The sequence below is a fragment of the Erinaceus europaeus genome, chromosome 19, assembly GCF_950295315.1.
Source record: "Erinaceus europaeus chromosome 19, mEriEur2.1, whole genome shotgun sequence".
NCBI lineage: Eukaryota > Metazoa > Chordata > Mammalia > Eulipotyphla > Erinaceidae > Erinaceus > Erinaceus europaeus.
The window spans coordinates 23,179,907-23,199,860 of NC_080180.1; the positions used below are offsets into that span (position 1 = coordinate 23,179,907).

At 45.0% G+C, this 19,954-nt stretch overlaps 1 protein-coding gene across 4 annotated transcripts in view; it reads right to left on the reverse strand.

Annotated features, from left to right (window-relative positions):
* Nucleotides 1-19,954, reverse strand: part of PIK3C2B (phosphatidylinositol-4-phosphate 3-kinase catalytic subunit type 2 beta) — a 106,664-nt gene that overhangs the window by 6,399 nt on the left and 80,311 nt on the right. For all 4 annotated transcript variants that reach the window (XM_060178659.1, XM_060178660.1, XM_060178661.1 and 1 more), the window contains 8 exons: nt 16,637-16,806; nt 15,987-16,143; nt 8,619-8,728; nt 6,804-7,005; nt 6,213-6,337; nt 3,006-3,123; nt 1,027-1,108; nt 532-638 (listed from right to left, as the gene is read on the reverse strand). In XM_060178659.1, the coding sequence (XP_060034642.1) occupies nt 532-638; nt 1,027-1,108; nt 3,006-3,123; nt 6,213-6,337; nt 6,804-7,005; nt 8,619-8,728; nt 15,987-16,143; nt 16,637-16,806 (1,071 nt within the window). The remainder of the gene's footprint in view (nt 1-531; nt 639-1,026; nt 1,109-3,005; nt 3,124-6,212; nt 6,338-6,803; nt 7,006-8,618; nt 8,729-15,986; nt 16,144-16,636; nt 16,807-19,954) is intronic.

Here is a 19,954-nt window from a genome sequence, read left to right on the forward strand (position 1 = left end):
GAATTAGAAGAACAAGGAGGAGGAGGAGGAGGAGGAGGGGAGGGGGAGGGGAAGGGGAGGGGAGGAGAGGGAGGGGAAGGAGGGGGAGGGGAGGGGGAGGGGGGAGGAGGGAGAGGAGGAGGAGGAGAAGGAGAAGAAAAGGAAGAAGAAGAGAAAGAAGAAGAAGGATGAAAACCACATAATTTCACACATGGGTAGGACTTAAGAATCAAAGTCAAGGAGAATACAGAGAGAGACATGAATCAAGTGTGATCTCTTTCAACAGAGCAAAAACACAAACTGGGAATAGTAGAGGAATGAACAAGGTTTGAGGGACCAGTGTCTTACTCTGGAGGGGGACAATTTCATGGTGGATGAAATGATATGGTTAGCTGACAACTAACTTGGAGAGAAGTGAAAATGTCCCCTTGAGACAGGTCTTGTAAATGGAAGGGAGGGAGGGAGGTAGGGAGGGAGGGAGGGAGGAAGAAAGGAAGAAAGGAAGGAAGGAAGGAAGGACGGACCAAAGGTGGCCGGCCGCACATCACTTACCAAGCCCCGGATATGCATCACCATTATGAAGAGTTTATTGTTTTTGTAGGAGATGGACAACTTCACCTCCCCTCCCACTTTCCCAACAGGCCGGGACCACGTGCCGTCTGCAGAGACAAAGGAACCGAGAAAGATCATGAAGTCAGTTCTGTCCCCATCTGAAGCCAGGCAGATATTGGTTTTCCACTGGCAGCCCCTCCCCCCCCACCCCTTCAGTATTGCCACATCAGGTTCCTGCCAGTCCTCTCCTTCCCAGGGAATCTGCACAGGACGTGTCAGTGGGTGAACGTCATTCAGGACTGGATTGAGATGGGCTGATACAAGCTAAATGTGAATTACCAGAGAATATCCAGACCCTAGGAGAGGTGAGCAAGGAGCTGTGGATGGCATAGTGGAAGCTTCTCCAGTCAGTAAGCAAAGAAGCAGACACAAGTCTAAGAAGAGAACTGGAGAGAGGTGGGGCCGGAGAAACTACCGTGGGGAATGGGCACTGACCTGAGGACCTGGGAGCTGTGCTGGTGCCTGCGGCCTTTTCATCCCGGGGCAGAGGGTGGAAGAACGTGTACACCAGGTCACACTGGAATAGAAGCAGAAAACAGGGTCACTCTCTAATAAGACAGAACCAGTAGACAAAGGGAAGGGACTGCTGCAGATTAAAAGGTACTTGTGAAATCCAGAATAATGTCATGTGCGGTTTTTATTTGGGTAATGATTCAAACCAACCATAAAAAGAATTTGGGGAAATGACGGAAATTTTGAGGGCTGTCATTTCTTGTTGTTTCCAGTGCTGGGGAATAAACTCAGGACCTCATGCATGCATAATACTTCTGACTGGCCTCCCAAACCCAACTTCTGTTTTTTAATTGTCATTTAGAAGAGAGGGAGAGTAGAGAGGAAGAGACTATAAACTATTAACATCACCCCATAGTGAAGGAAAATAATGGAAATCATCTAGATATCTTTTAATATTTTTATTATCTTCATTTATTAGATAGAGACATCCAGAAATTGAGAGGAAGGGAGCTGTAGAAAGGGTGAAAGACAGAGAGACACCTGAACCCCGGTCCTTGCACATTGTTAACATATGTGCTCAACCAGGTGTGCCACCACCTAGCCCTTCATCTAAATGTCTTTTAAGTGGAGAAAATCTTGGACTGTCAAGAGTGAGGTTCTGAGTGATGCTCTGACTTACTCTCCACCCCCTTACTTCATTAACAAACAAATCATTTTTAAAACGTATGAGTCAAGGGGTAGCTCACCAGACAGAGAAGATGCTTTGCATGCCTGGCACACAGTGATCCCCGCACTGCATATATACGTTTGGTTGTGAGAAAAGTCAAGGCACATTTTTGCATAGAAAGATGTAAAACAAAATACACCATGACTTTTCCAGCAACCCAAGAGTGGTGCTCTGCTCTTCTTCATAAAATTTTTAAAAATTAAATAAAGTGCACATAATTACAAAAAAATAAATAAATAAGGTTAAGAAGCTTATGATGTTACAAGCTGATGCACTAATTTGGTACAAATGTTTAAAGTCATGCTTACCATAAATTATACTGATTGAAAAAAAACAGAGTACAGTGTTGCATTTAAGCAGTGACCACTATAAAAACTGTACAGATTACGTTTGCAAATGGGAATGGGACAAAGAGATGGGATCGGCTGATATTTATTTATTACCAGAGCACTGCTCAGCTCTGGCTTAGTAAGGGTGGTGTGTGAAATTAAACCTGGGACTTTGGAGTCTCAGGCAAAAAAGTCTTTTTGCATAGCCACTAGGCTATCTCCCTCAGCCAGTTGGGTTGTTGCTTAAGTCGGTAAGATTCCCGATGGCTACTTCAATGTCCGCTATCATGCAAAGTATGAGATTCTTTTTTTTTTGTATTTGCATTTTCCCAGGGTTATCAGTGGAGCTGGGGCCAGCACTAAGAATCCATTGCCCCGGCAGCATTTGACAGAGAGAAATAGAGAAGGGATGAGGAGACAGAGAGAGAAAGAGAGAGACACCTGCAGCACTGCCTCACCAATAGTGAAGGTTTCCCCCCACTGGTGGGGGGACAGGGACTTGAACATGGTCACATGCACAAGCTGCCAGCTGCACCACCACCCAGCTTCATTCTCCTCTTCCTCCTCCTCCTCTTCCTCCTCTTCCCATCTAAGTGGCTTTGCATACTCATGCTCAAGAAACTCTTTTCCTCAAGAACCCCTTTCTTGCTTAATTCTGATCACTCCAAGCACTATGGGGTCACATCTGAGATGCATCCGCCTCCTGCGGGCAATGGTTTCACTGCATTTCCATGCATGACTCAGTGAGGCTGGAACCACCATCCACCCAACCTTCTCTGCTCCCTGTGTGGAGCTGAGTGTTCTCGGGTACCGCCAGAAAGGTCTGAACCCTTCCCTGCTTCCTGCTGCCACACAAACCCTGCACTGGGACGCCAAGTACCAGGCGCAGGGGCAGGTCCACCTACCTCGGCCACCTCTGGGGCTGCGTGGATCAGGTGCCAGATGTAGCCATTCAACTCCTCCCTCCGCCGCTCCGCCACAGCCTCTCCCCGCGAACGGCCAATCACGAAGCGACTAGGGAAGCTGTGCCAGGTGGACAGTGGGACCCCAGGAGATGGGAGATGGGAAAGAAAGTCCAGAGACAACAGGCATTGGTCACGTTTCACGTGCATTTTCACACTCCACATTCCTCACCAGCCTTCCTTCCCAGGGCTTCTCACCCTATCCTCATCCTCCTACAGGTCCCCATGGCTATAGGAACTGGGAAATGGGGGGAGGGGGCTGTCTCCTCAAAAGACAGTTCCAAGGACCCCAAGCAAGAATGACAGATTGCTGTGCAGTCCTGGCTCCCAGAGGTGCCTCAGGTAAGAAGTCGCTTGAAAATTCATTTAAAAAAAAAAGAAAGAAAGAAAGAAAGAAAAAGAAAATGTGGGCAGGGCCAGGCAGCAATGCATCTGGTTGAGCACAAAAGTAACTGTATAAAAATCCGGGTTAGGGAGTCCGACGGCAGCACAGCGGGTTAAGCGCATGTGGTGCAAAGTGCAAGGACCAGCAAAAGGAGGCCGGTTCAAGCCTGGGCTCCCCACCTGCAGGGGAGTCGCTTCACGGGCGGTGGGACAGGTCTGCAGGTGTTTATCTTTCTCTCCCCCTCTCTGTCTTCTCCTCTTCTCTCCACTTCTCTCTGTCCTATCCAACGATGACGACATCAAATAATTACAACAATAAAACAACTAGGGCAACAAAAGGGAATAAATAAATAAATAAATAAATAAATAAAATCCGGGTTGAAGATCCCTGTTTCCACCTGCAGAACAGAAGCTTCATGAGTGGTAAAGCAGTGCTGCAAGGCTCTCTCTCCCCCTCTCCTTCTCCCTCCCTTCTCAATTTCTGTCTCTAACCAATATTTTTTTTTTAATTTTAATGTTGTAGTGAAAGACACGACACAAAATTCACTATCTTAATGATAGTTAAGTGTACAGTGGCATTAGTAGGTTCACACTGTGCAACCATCATTACCACCCACCTCCAGGATTCTCCTTGCAAAAACTGAAACCCTATCCTTGTTAAAAACAACTCCCACGTGGCGCCAAGTGCAGGGACTGCCTTAAGGATCCCAGTTCAAGTCCCCCTTCCCCCACCTGCAGGGGAGTCGCCTCACAGGTGGTCAGGCGGGTCTGCAGGTGCCTATCTTTCTCTCCCCCTCTGTCTTCCTCTCCTCTCTCCATTTCTCTCTGTCCTATCCAGCAATGATGACATCAATAACTATAGAAAAAAAAAAAGGGCAACAAAAGGGAACAAATAAATGAATAAATATTAAAAAAAAAAACAACTCCCTAAATCATTCGGCAATTGCGTTAAACTTGAAAGAGAGAGGCAGGCTGGGAGTATGGACCAACCTAACAACGCCCATGTTCAGCAGAGAAGCCCAACCTTTCACCTTCTGTACCCCACAAAGATCCTGGGTCCATACTCCCAGAAGGATAAAGAATAGGAAAGCTATCAAGGGAGGGGATTGGATATGGAGCGCTGGAGGTGAGCAATATGTGAAAATGTACCCCTCTTAACCTACTGTCTTGTCAATGTTTCCATTTTATAAATAAAAAAATTAAAAAGGGGGGTCGGGCAGTAGCGCAGCGGGTTAAGTGCACATGGCGCAAAGCACAAGGACTGCCTTGAGGATCCTGGTTTGAGCCCCGGCTCCCCACCTGCAGGGGAGTCACTTCGCAGGTGGTGAAGCAGGTCTGTAGGTGTCTGTCTTTCTCTCCCCCTCTCTGTCTTCCCCTCCTCTCTCCATTTCTCTCTGTCCTATCCAACAACAATGACATCAATAACTATAACAATAAAACAACAAGGACAACAAAAGGGAATAAGTAAATAAATAAATAAATAAAACCTAAAAAAGATTTAAAAATAAATAAAAAATTAAAAAAGGGGCTGAGTGGTGGTGCAACTGGTTGAGCACACATGTTGCAATGATCAAGGACCTGGGCTCAAGTCTCCAGTCCCCACCTGCAGGGGGAAAGCTTTGCAAGTGGTGAAGCAGTGCTGCAGGTGTCTCCCTGTCTCTTCCCTCTCTGTTTCCCCCTTCCTCTCAACTCTGGCTGTCTCTATCTAATAAATATATAAAGATAATAAATTTTAAAAGTGAGATTAACCTATTGCCAAAAAAAAAAAACTCTCTACTGTCCTCTCTGTGCAGCCCCTGGCATCACCATAAATCTGACTACTCTCAACGCTGTATGTCAGTACTGTTTAACCACACAGGGTTTCCGGAGGGTTCTGATTTTTTTCACTTAGCATAATGTCCTCAGAGTTGATCTATGCTATAGCATATCTCAAAGTTTTCTTCCTGTTTTTGTTTGTTTGAGGGGGATCAATATTTTACAGTAAATATAGTTGTTGGAACATGTGTAAAATTTCTCAGTTTTCTTTTTTCTTTTTGCCTCCAGTGTTATTGCTGGGGCTGGGGCTGGGGCTCACTGCTGGTGCTACAAGTCCTCTGCTTCTGGTTCCCCCACCCCATTTTTATTGGATAGGACAGAGAGAAATTGAAGGGATGGGAAGATAGAGAGGTAAAGAGAAAGAGAGACACCTTCAGACCTGCTTCACTGCTTGTGAAGCGAGCACCCTGAAGGGAAGCCAGAAGCTCGAACCAGCAGCCTTGTGTGGGTTCTAGTACTTTGTACTATGTGTGCTCAGCCCGGTGTGCCACCACCCAGCCCCCAGATTTCTGTTTTCTGTAAAACCCTCTCACCCCCAGCCTACGTCCTCCTCCATCATTACCCCACCGCCCCAAGGTCCTTTACTTTGGCATAACACATGGAGCTTTCTTCATTTTAAAGCTAAGTAATGCTCCCAAAATATATACTACATTTGGCTTATCTGTTTGAAAACGTCTTACTATCTTTAAGGTGCTAGCACTACTGAAACATTTTCGGATTCAGCCAATTCCCCTGCCTTCCGGAGTCAGTTTTAGTTTGCCCAAATGTATTTTTGAGGTAAGACCTTGAGAGCGGCAGGAGAGAATGGCCAGCAGGGGGAGCACTGATTCCACATACACTGGGCCATGAAAAACAGGTGAGAGTACTTTGTCATTCTCCAGGGTCTGTCCACCACCCCAGCCCTTCCCCGTCCCCAGCTGGCCTCTGTGCAGACAGTAAAGGGGGCACCACCTGGGCAAGAGGGAAGAAGGGAAGAGCAGCCGCAGCTTGTTGTGTAATTCCTGGAACTCCTCAAAGGTCCTCTGGATGTAAATGGCTTCGTGAGCATTTTCTCGCATCACCTTTACCACATAAATCTGCAAAGGGCCGAGTCTTAGAAGGAACCTGCCAAACTCCACTCCTCCCATTCCACCCAGTCAAGGAGGTGGCTGGGGAAGCAGAAGTGTGTGTTTGTTTGTATGTGGGGTGGGGCAGGGAGGGTCTAGGTCTATCTAGCTATACATTTCCCAGAAAATAGAGAGCACAAATGTCTTCACTGGGGACAAAGGTGACAGAAATCGGAAAGCAAAGCTCCCAGGCACATATTTCACAGGAGCCTAGACATTAAATGGCCCAATTTGTGACCCACTCACAAGCCCCACCCCTTAATTCCAGGCAGGCACTTGGGCTAAAGAGAAGGAAGTGGCCAGGGACTGCCCCCAGCACAGGGTGCTCTGTCAACTCCAGTGCCCATTTGGTGTGGATGTTACAAAACAGCCAGAAGAACCTCAGCGACTTGGGACCCTCAGGGTGCAGGGGGGCCCGGCTGGAGAAAACACTCACATAGCCCTTGTTGGGGTGGAAGATCTTCTCGTGGCGGCAGAGGAAAACATCACTGATGCGGCCAGAACTCTTGAGGGTGTGTGTTCGGGGAGCATAGGAAAGGGTCAGTCGGTCATCTGAGCCCGTGAACTTCATTTGAGCCAAGTTATGGATGAAAAAATTGAGCTTTGTGGCTACACTGCCCAGGCTGGACTCAATCAACCTGTTGGAGCAGGAGGGTGGGAAGAGTGGATGGAACCGAGGACCCAAGTCCCCACTGCCATGACACAGCTGTCAGAAGAAAGGAATATTCCCTTTGACTAACGCTCAGAGCCACGTAAACCACTTTCCCTGTGTCACTGCCTAACACGCATAGCTAGCACACTTATCTCCACTCGGCTTACTCATACAAATCCTGCAGCCTTTTCTCCCCTCCCTCCTCAATTCAAGAGCCAAAGATTCATGGATTTCACCACAGGGCCACCAGATATTTTACCATAGGACAACCAAATATTGTCAAAGTGAGTTTCAAGCTTCTGTACAATGGAACCTTGCAGAGCAATGTCTAATCTAGATATTTCAGTTAAAAGGAAAGTTGGGACTGATGAGACAGTTCATCTGGAAAGGTATCTGCCTCACCATGTGTCCAGTCCAGGTTTAAGCCCCTGGCATACCACATGGAGTGTACCATGGGGAAGCTATGTCTCCCTCTCTCTCTGGAATAAAAAAAATACACACACACACACACACACATCTGCCTGCAGAGGCGAGCCTGTACAAACATAAGGCGTAGGCAATGCAAAAAACAAAACAGAATAGAAAACGAAAGGTGGCCAAACAGAGACAATTTAGACAATTTAGGGGTGTATCATAAAAAGAAGATACTGGGGGCCACGTGGTGGCACACTGGGTTAAACACACATAGCACGAAGCACAGGAACCTGAGAAATGATTCCAGTTCAAGCCCCCAGCTTGTGGTACCTGTGGCGGGGGGAGGGGGGTCACTTCACAAGTGGTGGAACAGGTCTGCAGGTGTCTATCTTTCTCTCCCCCTCTTTATCTTTCCCTCCTCTCTCAATTTCTCTCTGTCCTATTTGATAAAATGGAAAACAGGGCTGCCAGGAGCAATGAGTAGTGCAGGTACCGAGCCCCAGCAATAACCTTGGAAGTCAAAAAAAAAAAAGAAGATACTATCTACACAGATAACAAAATTGCACTGATTACCTCAGTGCAAAACCACTTCTGCTTTAACACACAGTGTGCCTACTGAGGTCAGACAGAGGTAAAAGGAGTCACGGGACTCCATGTTTGACTAGGGGGAGGCTCTGATCCAGAGCACTAGAAACAAATTAGGATCCATATTATGTTACCCCCCCACCCCACCCCCACACACAGTCTTTGCTAGAGATGTGGTGGCAATTTAAGAGTCACGCTATGTAGCCAGAGAGGTGGTGCTGTAGTAGAGCTTTGGACTTGGAAACATGAGGTCCTGAGTTCAGTCCCTAGTCCTGCATATGCCAGAGTGCTGCTCTGGCCACTCTCTCCTCTACACCCTCTCTTTTCCTGTATCTCAAGAAATAAATAAAATAAATCTTTAAAAATAAATAAAAGAGGTTGCAATACCTCTATATGCAAAGGTTGGCACCAGAGTGCACACGGGAAATAGAGTCTGATAGAAGCAGTGATTTACCCACGTCAGAGGCACTTTGGGACCCCTGATGTCACCTCTCAGTACCACCCTCTGAGCTAAGTCCTTCCCCTTCCTCTAGCCCAGCTCCTCTGAGCCAAGCAGAAAACACCCTAGGGTGGACAGCTGTTCTGCTTGAAGGGTGTTACCGAGTGAAGAAGGTAGTGGCATTGGCCTCGGTGTCCTGAGGCCTCAGGGCATCGTACACATACTTGAGGTCCTCCAGGTCTGAGAGCTCGGGGATCCCACAGGACAACATCTGGAAGGAAGCAAAAGAAGACAGTGGACCCCTGTTAACAGCCAGAATGTCTTGAGTCTTTCCACTATAGTGCAAGATTTTCTGCAACTAGGTTGGCTCCCTGGTCCACCTTTAGGGTGGGAGATGGAGGCTGTGGTCAATGGCTGGAGGCTAGGGAAAGAGAGGGGCTGCAGCAGGAAGCCAGACACCTCTGCTTCAGTTGGTCCTGCCTTTATCTGGGGTGCAGAGAAGTGGATCACCAGATATCCTCTGCAGCAAAGATGGAGTTTGAAAGACGGTCCCAGACAATAAGAAGGAAGTTGGTGTTTCTCTCCTCTCCTCTCACGAGTCAACTAGAAATACCAAAGGAAACCACCTGGGACCACAACAAGGCAAGACTAGAATGATTTCAGTAACCCACCAAACTACCAATGAGTGCAAACATGTGTGGGCTCTTGGGCAGGAAGAAGCCTAAGGAGAGATTGAGTGGCTGGTAACAATACAGCAGTTTACCAGTTGAGGCATCACTTCCAGTCTGCTTTACCAACAAAAAGACTGCTGAAGGGGGGAGAGGACTCCCCTAAGACTCACCAAATGCAACTCTGAATCTCCATTGCTACTACCCTCAGAGGCTGGAGCACCTGGGGGGGGGGGGAGTCCCTGTGCTGACATCTGGGAACAGAGAACTGACCAGGAAACTCAGGAGAAGAACTACACCTCGGTGGCCTAGCAGTGGGGCTGTATAGTGGGAGCCTTTCCACACTGTTCTCCTGATGAGAACATGATGAATAATTGCCTCAGAATCTACAGACTATAAACGGGACTTGTTTAGAAACTCACAGGGCCCAGCAGTGCTGCCCAGCTTGGAAGAGAACCTGAATTGAGCTTTGGATCCTTGGGGTGTAAAAGTCTCTTTGCATAACCACTGTTTAACCTCTCCCCCACCCAGCTATTTCTCTTGGTCAGGAGTGAGTGATTAAGATGAGAAGCCTACTTATAGTTTAAAGGCCCTCAGGCTCCCAAAGCCTAAAGGGAAGAAAAAAAAAGAGGCTTTTAACAGCTTCTGTGCTCCAACTCAGGAATTGAAATAATATAGAAACAACTGTTAATTTCCACAACTGTGAACTCTTTAAGTACCTTACTTACACACAAGTCAATCCAGACAAGAGTGATCAGTGGACTGAAAATTACTGAGAAAGGGACCTCTTAAACATACTATATAGAATGGCTTAAGCAACAAGAAGAAATATTGGAGAAATGAACCAGGACAAAGTCTGGCTAAAAGCCCCCCAAAGGTTGAAGCACAAAATAATGAGGTCAACATCCAAACGCTTGTTAAGGAAATAATCACAGGAGTGAGTAAAGAGTTTGAAAGAATTGCCATCAGAAATGCAGAAACAACCTATGAGACTCTGGAAGAAAACACCAATTATCTCAAGGTTATTAGAAAGCTGAAAGATGAAATAGCTGAGCTAAGAACACAACTAGCTGAACAAGCTAAAACAGTATCAGAACAGGGTGACAAAATAGATGAACTCCAGAAAACAGCAGAGGGGAGAGAGAATAGAATCAATGAGGCTGAAGACAAAATAAGCAAGAACAAGGATGAATTAGAGACAACTAAAAAAGAAGCAAGAGATCTCAAAAAGAGATTGAGATACTGAAAACAACAACATATATGGGATGACTTCAAAAGAAATAATATAGGCATTATTGGCTTACCAAAGGAAGAGAGGGAGAGGAAGAAAGCATTCTTCAGGACATAATAACTGAGAACTTCTCTAGTCTAGACAGCATAAAAGACATAAAGGTGCAAGAAGCCCAGAAGGTCCCAAACAGAATTAACCCAGACTTAAAGACACCAAGATACATCATATTTAGAAAGAAAAGGAATAAGGATAAAGGAAGGATCCTGAAGGATGCAAGAGAAAAACAAAGAGTCACCTACAGAGGAAAACCCATAAGATTAGCGGCAGACTTCTCCACACAAACACACTGCAGGCCAGAAGAGAATGGCAAAATATCTATCGAGTGCTCAATGAGAAAGGCTTTCAACCAAGAATACTGTATCCTGCTAGACTGTCATTCAGACTAGATGGAGGCATAAGAACCTGCTCAGACAATCAACAGTTGAAAGAATCAACTATCACCAAGCCCGCCCTGAAAGAAGTTCTGAAAAGTCTCCTATAAATAGTCAAACAAACATAAATTGCTGTATATCAGAACACTCTAAAAATCTGTAAGAATGGTGTTAAAATATCTTCAATCTTTGATATCAATAAATATCAATGGCCTGAATTCACCTATTAAAAGACACAGAGTAGGAAGATGGATCAGAAAACACAACCCAACTATATACTGTCTACAGGAAACCCACCTAACTCAACAAGACAAACACAGACTCAAAGTGAAAGGATGGAAAATTATCATACAAGCCAATGCCCATAAAAAAGGGCAGGAACAGCTATAAGCATATCTGACACGATAGACTTTAAAATAAATAAAATTTTAAAAGATAGGAATGAACAATATATAGTGCTCAGAGAATCAGTCAATCAAGAGGACTTAACAATTATTAACATCTATGCACCCAATGAGAAGCCATCTAAATACATCAAATGTCTACTGAAAGAGCTACAGCAATATATTAACAGCAACACAGTCATAGTAGGGGACTTCAACACCCCACTCTCTCAACTTGACAGATCATCCAGGTAGAAAATCAATAAAGACATAAGGGAGCTAAATGAAGAGACAGATAAACTAGAACTATTGGAAATTTTCAGAGTCATTCATCCCAAGAAACTGGAATACACATTTTACTCAAATCCACATGGGTCATTCTCAAGGACAGACCATATGTTAGGCCACAAAGACAGCATCAGCAAATTCAAGAGCACTGAAATCATCCCAAGCATCTTCTCAGACCACAGTGGAATGAAACTAACACTTAACAATCAACAAAAGATTAATAAGAGTTCCAAAATGTGGAAGCTCAACAGTACGCTACTTAACAACTACTGGGTCAAGGAGAAAATAAAGGAAGAAATCAAAACGTTTTAAGAGTTCAATGAAAGTGAAGACACAAGCTATCAAAATATTTGGGACACAGCTAAGGCAGTACTGAGGGGGAAGTTCATAGCCATACAAGCACACACTAGGAATCAAGAAAAAGCACAAATAAACAATATCCTGATTACACACCTTAAAGACCTAGAAGAAGAAAAACAAAGGAACCTTAAAGCAACCAGAATGACAGAAATCACTAAAGTTAGGGCAGAAATAAATAACACTGAAAAGAAGATAACCATACAAAAGATCAATGAAAGTAAATGTTGGTTCTTCAAAAAAGTGAACAAAATCGATACACCTTTAGCCAGACTCACAAAAGAAAAAAAAAGGGGAGAATGCTGGGCTAGCGTGGGGGTGCCTCTTCTCAGGCACGTACTCTCTGGGTTGGAGAGAACTCGATTGTAACCAGCCTGGGCTGCTACTCACTCAGCGATGTGAGGGAGATGACTCATGAACAGAGCTCATGGCAGCGAGGCAATGCAGTATCTTTATTGATCAGAGAGCCAAAGCTTTTAAATGGCAGACCCAGAAGTGGCAAGTTGTAAACAGAAATGGTTAGGAAAGGGGTGGAGAAAGGCAAAAGGGGCTGGAAAGGTAGGAACTTTCTTAGCACTGTTGCCAGGGTTTTAACTGGTAGGATTAATAATACCTTGTAGACAGGGAGGGTGTTGAGGGTAGAAACAAGATAGATCAAAGGAATGGAATGGGTGGGGATCTTTCAGGCAAAACAATGATTATACAGATAGGCCATAGTATCAGGAATGCAAGGTGGAGCAGGGGGAGCTGGCTTAATGTTTTAAGGAATGCCAGGCTCCTTGAAGCAGAAAAATGCATGGTGCTTTGTGAGGCTCCTCTCAATTTCCTGACATCTCCTCCTTTCTTTTTATCTAATGTCCATAGTATCAGGAATGTAGGGTGCTTTGTGAGGCAGGGAGGCTGATAAGACGGGGCAAACCTTTGGGGCTACTCCTGTCCCTCCTTGCTCAACCTCTTGGTAGAGAGAGAGACTGACAAGATAGACACACTCCTCAGGTCAAGTCCTGCCAGGCTCTACCACATCCTCACAATTTCCCGACAGGAGAAGACCCAAATAAATCAGATTGTAAATGAAAGAGGAGATATCGCAACAAAAACTGCAGAAATTCAACATATCATGTGAGGCTTCTATGAACAACTATATGATACCAAGCTAAAGTACCTAGATGAAATGGATGATTTCCTAGATAACTTCAAACTTTCTGTCGGGAAATTGTGAGGATGTGGTTGAGCTCGGCAGGGCTTGACTTGAGGGGATATCTATCCTCTCGTCTTATCAGACTTATTATCTACATAATCATTGTTTTGCCTGAAAGATCCCCACCCATTCCATTCCTTTGATCTATCTTGTTTCTACCCTCAACACCCTCCCTTGCCTCCAGAGTATTATTAATCCCACCAGTTAAAACCCTCGCAGCAGTTGCTAAGGAAGTTCCTACCTTTCCAGTCCACTTTTGCCTTTCTCCACCCCTTCCCTAGCCATTTCTGTTTCTGACTTGCCACTTCCAGGTCTGCCCTTTAAAAGACTTGGCTCTCTGATCAATAAAGAATTGCATTGCCTTGCTGCCACGTGTTTGGTTCCTGAGTCATCTCCCTCATGTCGCTGAGTGAGTAGCAGCCCAGGCTGGTTCCAGTCGAGTTCTCTCCAACCAAGAGAGTACAAGCCCAGGAAGAGATGCTAGCCCAGCAGGGCACAGCAAATCCTAACAAAGGGATTTTTCAAAGTTAACCCAACTGCCAAATAATGTGATTATAACAATAACTATCTATTGTCTTCTTGAGCCCTAAGACAGCAGGAGCCTCACATTTCTACTACAGAGTCTATATTTCCCCCAGTCATGGAACCTTAGGGTGGGGCACACTTTCCTGCATGCTTCTGTCAATTCATACCAAATAATATTGCATATGCCAATCCCAACCTAATCAACGCAACAAGTACCACCTCAGCATGCTTTACTTCAGACTGTGTCCAAAGACTTCAGGTGGGGAATGACAACCCTTCAGCTTCACTACTTGGGTAAGACCCTTCCTTTCATAATATTTTTTAATTCCATTCCAGGCAGTTCACTTCCTAACAAAGTCCCAAAACCTAGATATAGAGTAGGTCCTGTGAGACAGAACATATGTTCACATGTATCCATAAACTAGGGCAAAATATAGACCTGAAAGCAAAAGTACACAATAGTCTGTAATGAGTACCCCTCAACACTTCATCTGCACTATTCCAGACTTTAGACTTTTCAATGATTGTTCAACAATTTGTTTGGCTTTGTATGTTAACTCTCTTTTCAGCCACCAGGTTCCAGATGCCAGCATGATGCTGACCAGACTTCCCTGGACAGATGACACCACCAATGTGTCCTGGAAATCCGCTTTCCCAGAGCCCCATCCTACAAGAAAGAGAGAGGCAGGCTGGGAATATGGATTGACCAGTCAACACCCATGTTCAGCGGGGAAGCAATTACAGAAGTCAGACCTTCCACCTTCTGCATCCCACAGTGGCCTTGGGTCCATACTCCCAGAGGGATAAAGAATAGGAAAGCTATCAGGGGAGGGAATGGGATACAGAGTTCTGGTGGTAGGAACTGTGTGGAGTTGTACCCCTCTTATCCCGTGGTTTTGTTAATGTCTCCTTTTTTAAAATAAATTTTTAAAAAAATAAAAAAAGAACTGGATAATATGAACAGGCCCATCACAGGCAACAAAACTGAAACAGTTATCAAAAGCCTTCCCAAGAATATAAGTCCTGCAAGTTATAAGACGATGAAACCTAGAAATCAATTCCTTTTACTATAGCAACAAAAATAATAAAATATCTAGAAATAAACCTAACCAAAGAAGAAAAAGACTTGTGTACTGAAAATTATGAGTCACTACTCAAGGAAACTGAAAAAGACACAAAAAAGTGGAAAGATATTCCATGTTCATAGGTTGGAAGAATTAACATTATTAAAATGAATATACTACCCAGATTTAATGCTATCCCCATCAAGATCCCAGCCACACTTTTCAGACGAATAGAACAAATGCTACAAATGATTATCTGGAACCAGAAATGACCTAGAATGCCAAAACAATCTTGAGAAGAAAGAACAGAACTGGAGGTATCACACTTCCAGATCTCATATTGTATTATAGGGCCATTGAAACTACCCAAACCAAGAGACCCCTCACAGAATGGGAGAAGATCTTTACATGCCATACATCAGAAAAGAGTTTAATAACCAAAAAGATATAAAGAGCTTGCCAAATTCAACAACAAGAAAACAAATAACCCCATCCAAAAGTGGGAAGAGGACATGGGCAGAATATTCACCACAAAAGAGATCCAAAAGGCTGAGAAACACATGAAAAAATGCTCCAAGTCCCTGATTATCAGAGAAATGCAAAAAAAGACAACAATGAGCTATGACTTCACTCCTGTGAGAATGTTATACATCAGAAAAGGTAACAGCAGCAGATACTGGAGAGGTTGTGGGGTCAAAGGAACCCTCCTGCACTGCTAGTGGGAACGTAAATTGATCCAACCTCTGTGGAGAATAGTCTAGAGAACACTCAGAAGGCTAGAAATGGACCTACCCTATGATCCTGTAATTCCTCAGCACATCCATTCAAAAATGGATGAACCCAGCACATCCATTCAAAAAGATCTGTGTACACATATGTTCTTAGCAGCACAATTTGTAATAGCCAAAACCTGGAAGCAACCCAGGTGTCCAGCAACAGATGAGTGGCTGAGCAAGTTGTGGTATATATATATATACACAATACAATACTACTCAGCTATAAAAAAATGGTGACTTCAGCATTTTCAGCCAATCTTGGATGGACCTTGAAAAATTCATGTTAAGTGAAATAAGTCAGAAACAGAAGGATGAATATGGTATGATCTCACTCTCAGGCAAAAGTTGAAAAACAAGATTAGAAGAGAAAACAGAAGTAGAACATGAACTGGAATTGGTGTATTGCACCAAAGTAAAAGACTCTGGGGTGGTTTGGGACTACAGGTCCAAAAAACGATGGCAGAGGACCTAGTGGGGGTTGTATTGTTATGTGGAAAACTCAGAAATGTTATGCATGTACAAACTATTGTATTTACTGTCTACTGTAAAACATTAATCCCCAATAAAGAAAATTAAAAAAGAAAAAAGAAGAAGAAGAAAGTGCTCACCAGGCCCAGCAGGTTGAGGAAGAGGTGAGTGTGCTTGCGGATGAGGTTGTAGGCTTGGCAGCAGAGGTCAACAAAGTCATGGAAGCGGCTGGAAGGCTTGTCACCCCCGTTGATGACATATGCCATGTCTGAGGTGAAGACAAAGGGGGCTCGGTCCCTGGGGCCAAGGGAACACACAGGCAGCAGAAGGTCAATACAGAGGTGGAAGCCTTCCCGGTGGGCTGCATCAGGGGACTGTACCAGGGGACTGTACCTCTCTTCCCTCAGCACCTGTACAAACCTGGACAGGTGGCACTCTAAGTATTTTCTTCTTCTACCTTAACCTTAAATGACCCGAGACTGGACATCACCCTGGTTCCTTGCCTCTGTGCTAGCTGGCTCTTCCCCTGAGTATCTAACTGTGCTTCCTTTCTCTGTAATGTGAGCTCATTCCCTTTTGCTCAGCTCTTCTGCAATACTCTACAATGACTTGACCTCTGTATCAGTCTTCTCGCTGTGGAAGCTGCTCAATCCAGACCACACTCTGACAGGCAGCCACCACCACGGGCTGGTAGCCCAGCTCAGCAGTAGCTCTGCTCACACCCTCGATCCCCCTCCCCAGCCCAGCCCCCACACCAGGGTCCACCACCTCTAGACTTCAGACCACCTACCGCTTGATGTTGCCAAACATCTGGGCATGGCCCAGGAAGCGGCCAAAATCTATGTGGAACATGTGGCCTGTGGTCTTCAGCATGATGTTGTCATTGTGACGATCACAGATGCCCAAGACATAAGTGGCCACACAACAGCCAGCACAGGAGTAGATGAAGTTCTCCACAGCCTGGGGGTAGGACAGGCAGGGGGAGGAAGAAGGAATGAAAGGGATTGAGGCTGATGCCCAGATACCGGCCAGGCCAAATCTAGCCAGCCCTGGTCTATTTGTATTTGTCTCCCCCTGTCCCCCCTATAGTATCTCACTCATATCTGCTTGTTTAGCCTCCATCATGCATAAATACACACACACACACACACACACACACACACACACACGTGTAGTCATGTCTCTCATCTCTCCTGGGTAGGAAATGGAAGGCATCTAGATGGATCATTTTGTGTCTCTCATCACTGGGGCTTCACCATTTCAGGATGACTTTTTCAGACACAAAGACAGATATAGAAAGAGGGAAACATATTACAGTACTGAAGCTTCGTTCAGTGTGTGTGTGTGGCGGGGGCAGGCTCAAACCTGTGCTGTGCATAGGACAAAGCAAGCGAGCTATCTTGCCCTCGAAATTCATCTTTTCTATTTTTCTTCCTTCCAATTTGGGAGCCGAGATTGAAGGGTCTTCACAGATAGGAGGCTCATGCTCACAACATTCCCAGTTAACAGTTTTGTTTTGTTTTATTATCACTGGGGCTTAATGTCTGCATGACTCTGTTACTCCTGACGGCCATTATTTTTCCTTTCCCTCTGTCCCTCCCCCAGAATAATGAGCAGCTCTGGCTTATGGTGGTGTGGAGGACTGAATCTGGGACTTCAGAGCCTCAGGCATAAAAGTCTCTTTGCATAGCCATTATGCTATCTATCCCTGCTCCCTTTTCCTTTCTTTTTTGATAAAAGGTGAGACTGACAGGGAGAGAGAGACAGAGACAGACTGCTCTTGAAGCCTCCACTCCCCAAACTGGGGACTTAAATCTAGGTTCTCGCACTTAGTAGCGAGTGTTTTCTACCAAGTAAGCCACAGCTCAGCCACTATGTTGATCACGGATTGAACCTTAAACCAGAGATTTTGAAGCCAAAGGGAGGAAAGATTTTTGCAGAACCATTATGCTATCTCCCCAGTTCTGATCATGGCCATCAGGTGATCTTTCCCTGTCCTACTCAGAATTCTCCCATCCTTCTTCCTGCCTCCAATACAACTCCTATTCCCAGTGTTCTTGGCGTCAGCTAACTGTTCATCTCATTAAAGCTGTTGCAATCCAAGCTGAGGCAACTTGACACTGCCAGGGGGGTGTTTGACACTTGAAAATCAGACAAATCTAGTTGGCGAGAAAAATGTGTTGAGTGCTATTTATTTCAAAGCTAGAAGAAAGGAAGGGAGGGGAAAGAAGCTAGGTTCACCTTACTGTATCTGATCAGCCTCTATCTTTCCAGGGAGGTAAAATTCATGAAATTCTTGGACTGTTGGAAAAGTCATGCTATTTTTTTCTGTTCTTCTATGCAAAAATGTGTCATGACTTTACTTTTCCAACAGTCCATAAACTTTCACCCTCTTAAGCCCCTTTGGGGAGTTCATAGAATTCCCTTGAGCTCCAAGATTTAGCAGCAGAGGCAACAGTTGCCACAGCCAACTAGGAAGGTACAAAGTTTGTAAAGAGGGGCTGGCAAGACAGTTCAGCTGGGAGGGCAGATGCTTTGCCATGTCAGCGACCAGGCCAAGCCTCCAGTACTTCACATGGAAGTCCCACAGCACTGAGGAAAGCATCTGTGCTGTGGGCGTCTGTCTGTCTGTGTATCTGTCTGACAAAAAAAAATCATCCTGGAGTGCTGGGGGAAAAAAAAAAAAAGGTTGGAATGAGAAAGAGCTTTCCAGAAATTGAATGTGTGCCCTGCCTAATTTCCTCTGCAAGTTTTCGCCCACCCTTCAAGGGCCTTCCTTGATTCCCGATCTTGGCTAGACATTTCCAGTTCACACACATGTGCACACTATGGCTGCCCTACAAGGCCCTGAGCAAAACACGCCACACAGAGGAATCTGCTCACTACCTGCTGAACTAAGGACAGAACGCTTCCAGTGAAAGCACAGGCTGTACCTCTTAGCAGAAAAGGACTCGTGAGTAAAAAGGTATCACTTGGTGGGAATACAGATTATCAACCCGGGTCTTGACCACCCCTTCTGTCACTAAGTTGTTTTTCCCATCACAGATTTTCTTTCTCCCTGAGAAGCATCCTATTTTGACTCTCAGTACCCATGGATGAATGGCTAAGCTCCTCACCTGAGTTACACAGGGCTGCTAGCCAGGCCCCAACAGGATGCTGTACTGTACAGAGAGAGAGCTTCTGGTTTCAGCGGTTCACTTGCAGGATGTGGAATACTAGCTCTGCTTAGTAAGTGGCCAAGGGAAACTTACCTCTAGTTCTTTGCTATTAGACATTCTAAGAAACTTCCAGCATTATTCTAGCAGAAAGGTCAGAAGAGCTAGTAAGTTATCTCTGAGAGACTGACATTAAACATTAGGACACAGAGCTAGCTTCTCTGTGGGCTCAGTCTTGCTATGATACTCCCATCATATTTATTGTTTTAATATTTGATTTATTTATTAGTGAGAGGAATACGAGGAGAGAGAGAAAGAATCAAACATCACTCTAGCACATGTGCTGCCATGGATTGAACTTAGGATCTCATGCTTGACAGTCCAACACTTTATCCACTGTGCCACCTTCTGGACCACTCCATCATATTTGTTATGACTAAGCACAGTACCTCAGCATGATGGCCATTTAATACTGATATATGCTAGTATGGGTAGTAGATGAAGTGAAGAGAAGGGAAAAACGAATCGGTATTAATGCTGCCTAAAGAAGCTTGCAAGGTGGAGCAGTAGCTGGAGCTTTGGGCTGGAAAGTATGGGGTTCCAAGTTCAATCCCTGGCACTGTCTATGCTAAAACATGTGGTTCTCTCTCCTTCTCTCTTGTGTTTATAAGTAAGTATTTTTTAGACCCTCCCTAATTATAGAGGACTTTGAATTTTATAAGGTAGAGGTAGAGGAGGTAGGTTTTAAGGGATGAGGAAGGGAAGAAGCACCACCATTTAAAGACATCAAAGAATCCCAGGCATTGGACAAAGCAATATAAGCAGCCCCATAAAATGGGCATTAAGTGATCACCACCTGGGAAGGTGAGTGGGTGAACTACACAGAAGGTAGGTGGTGGGGTTCCAGAAGTCTCTAAGCACAATGTTATCGGTGCTGAGCTTGTTTTTTGAGG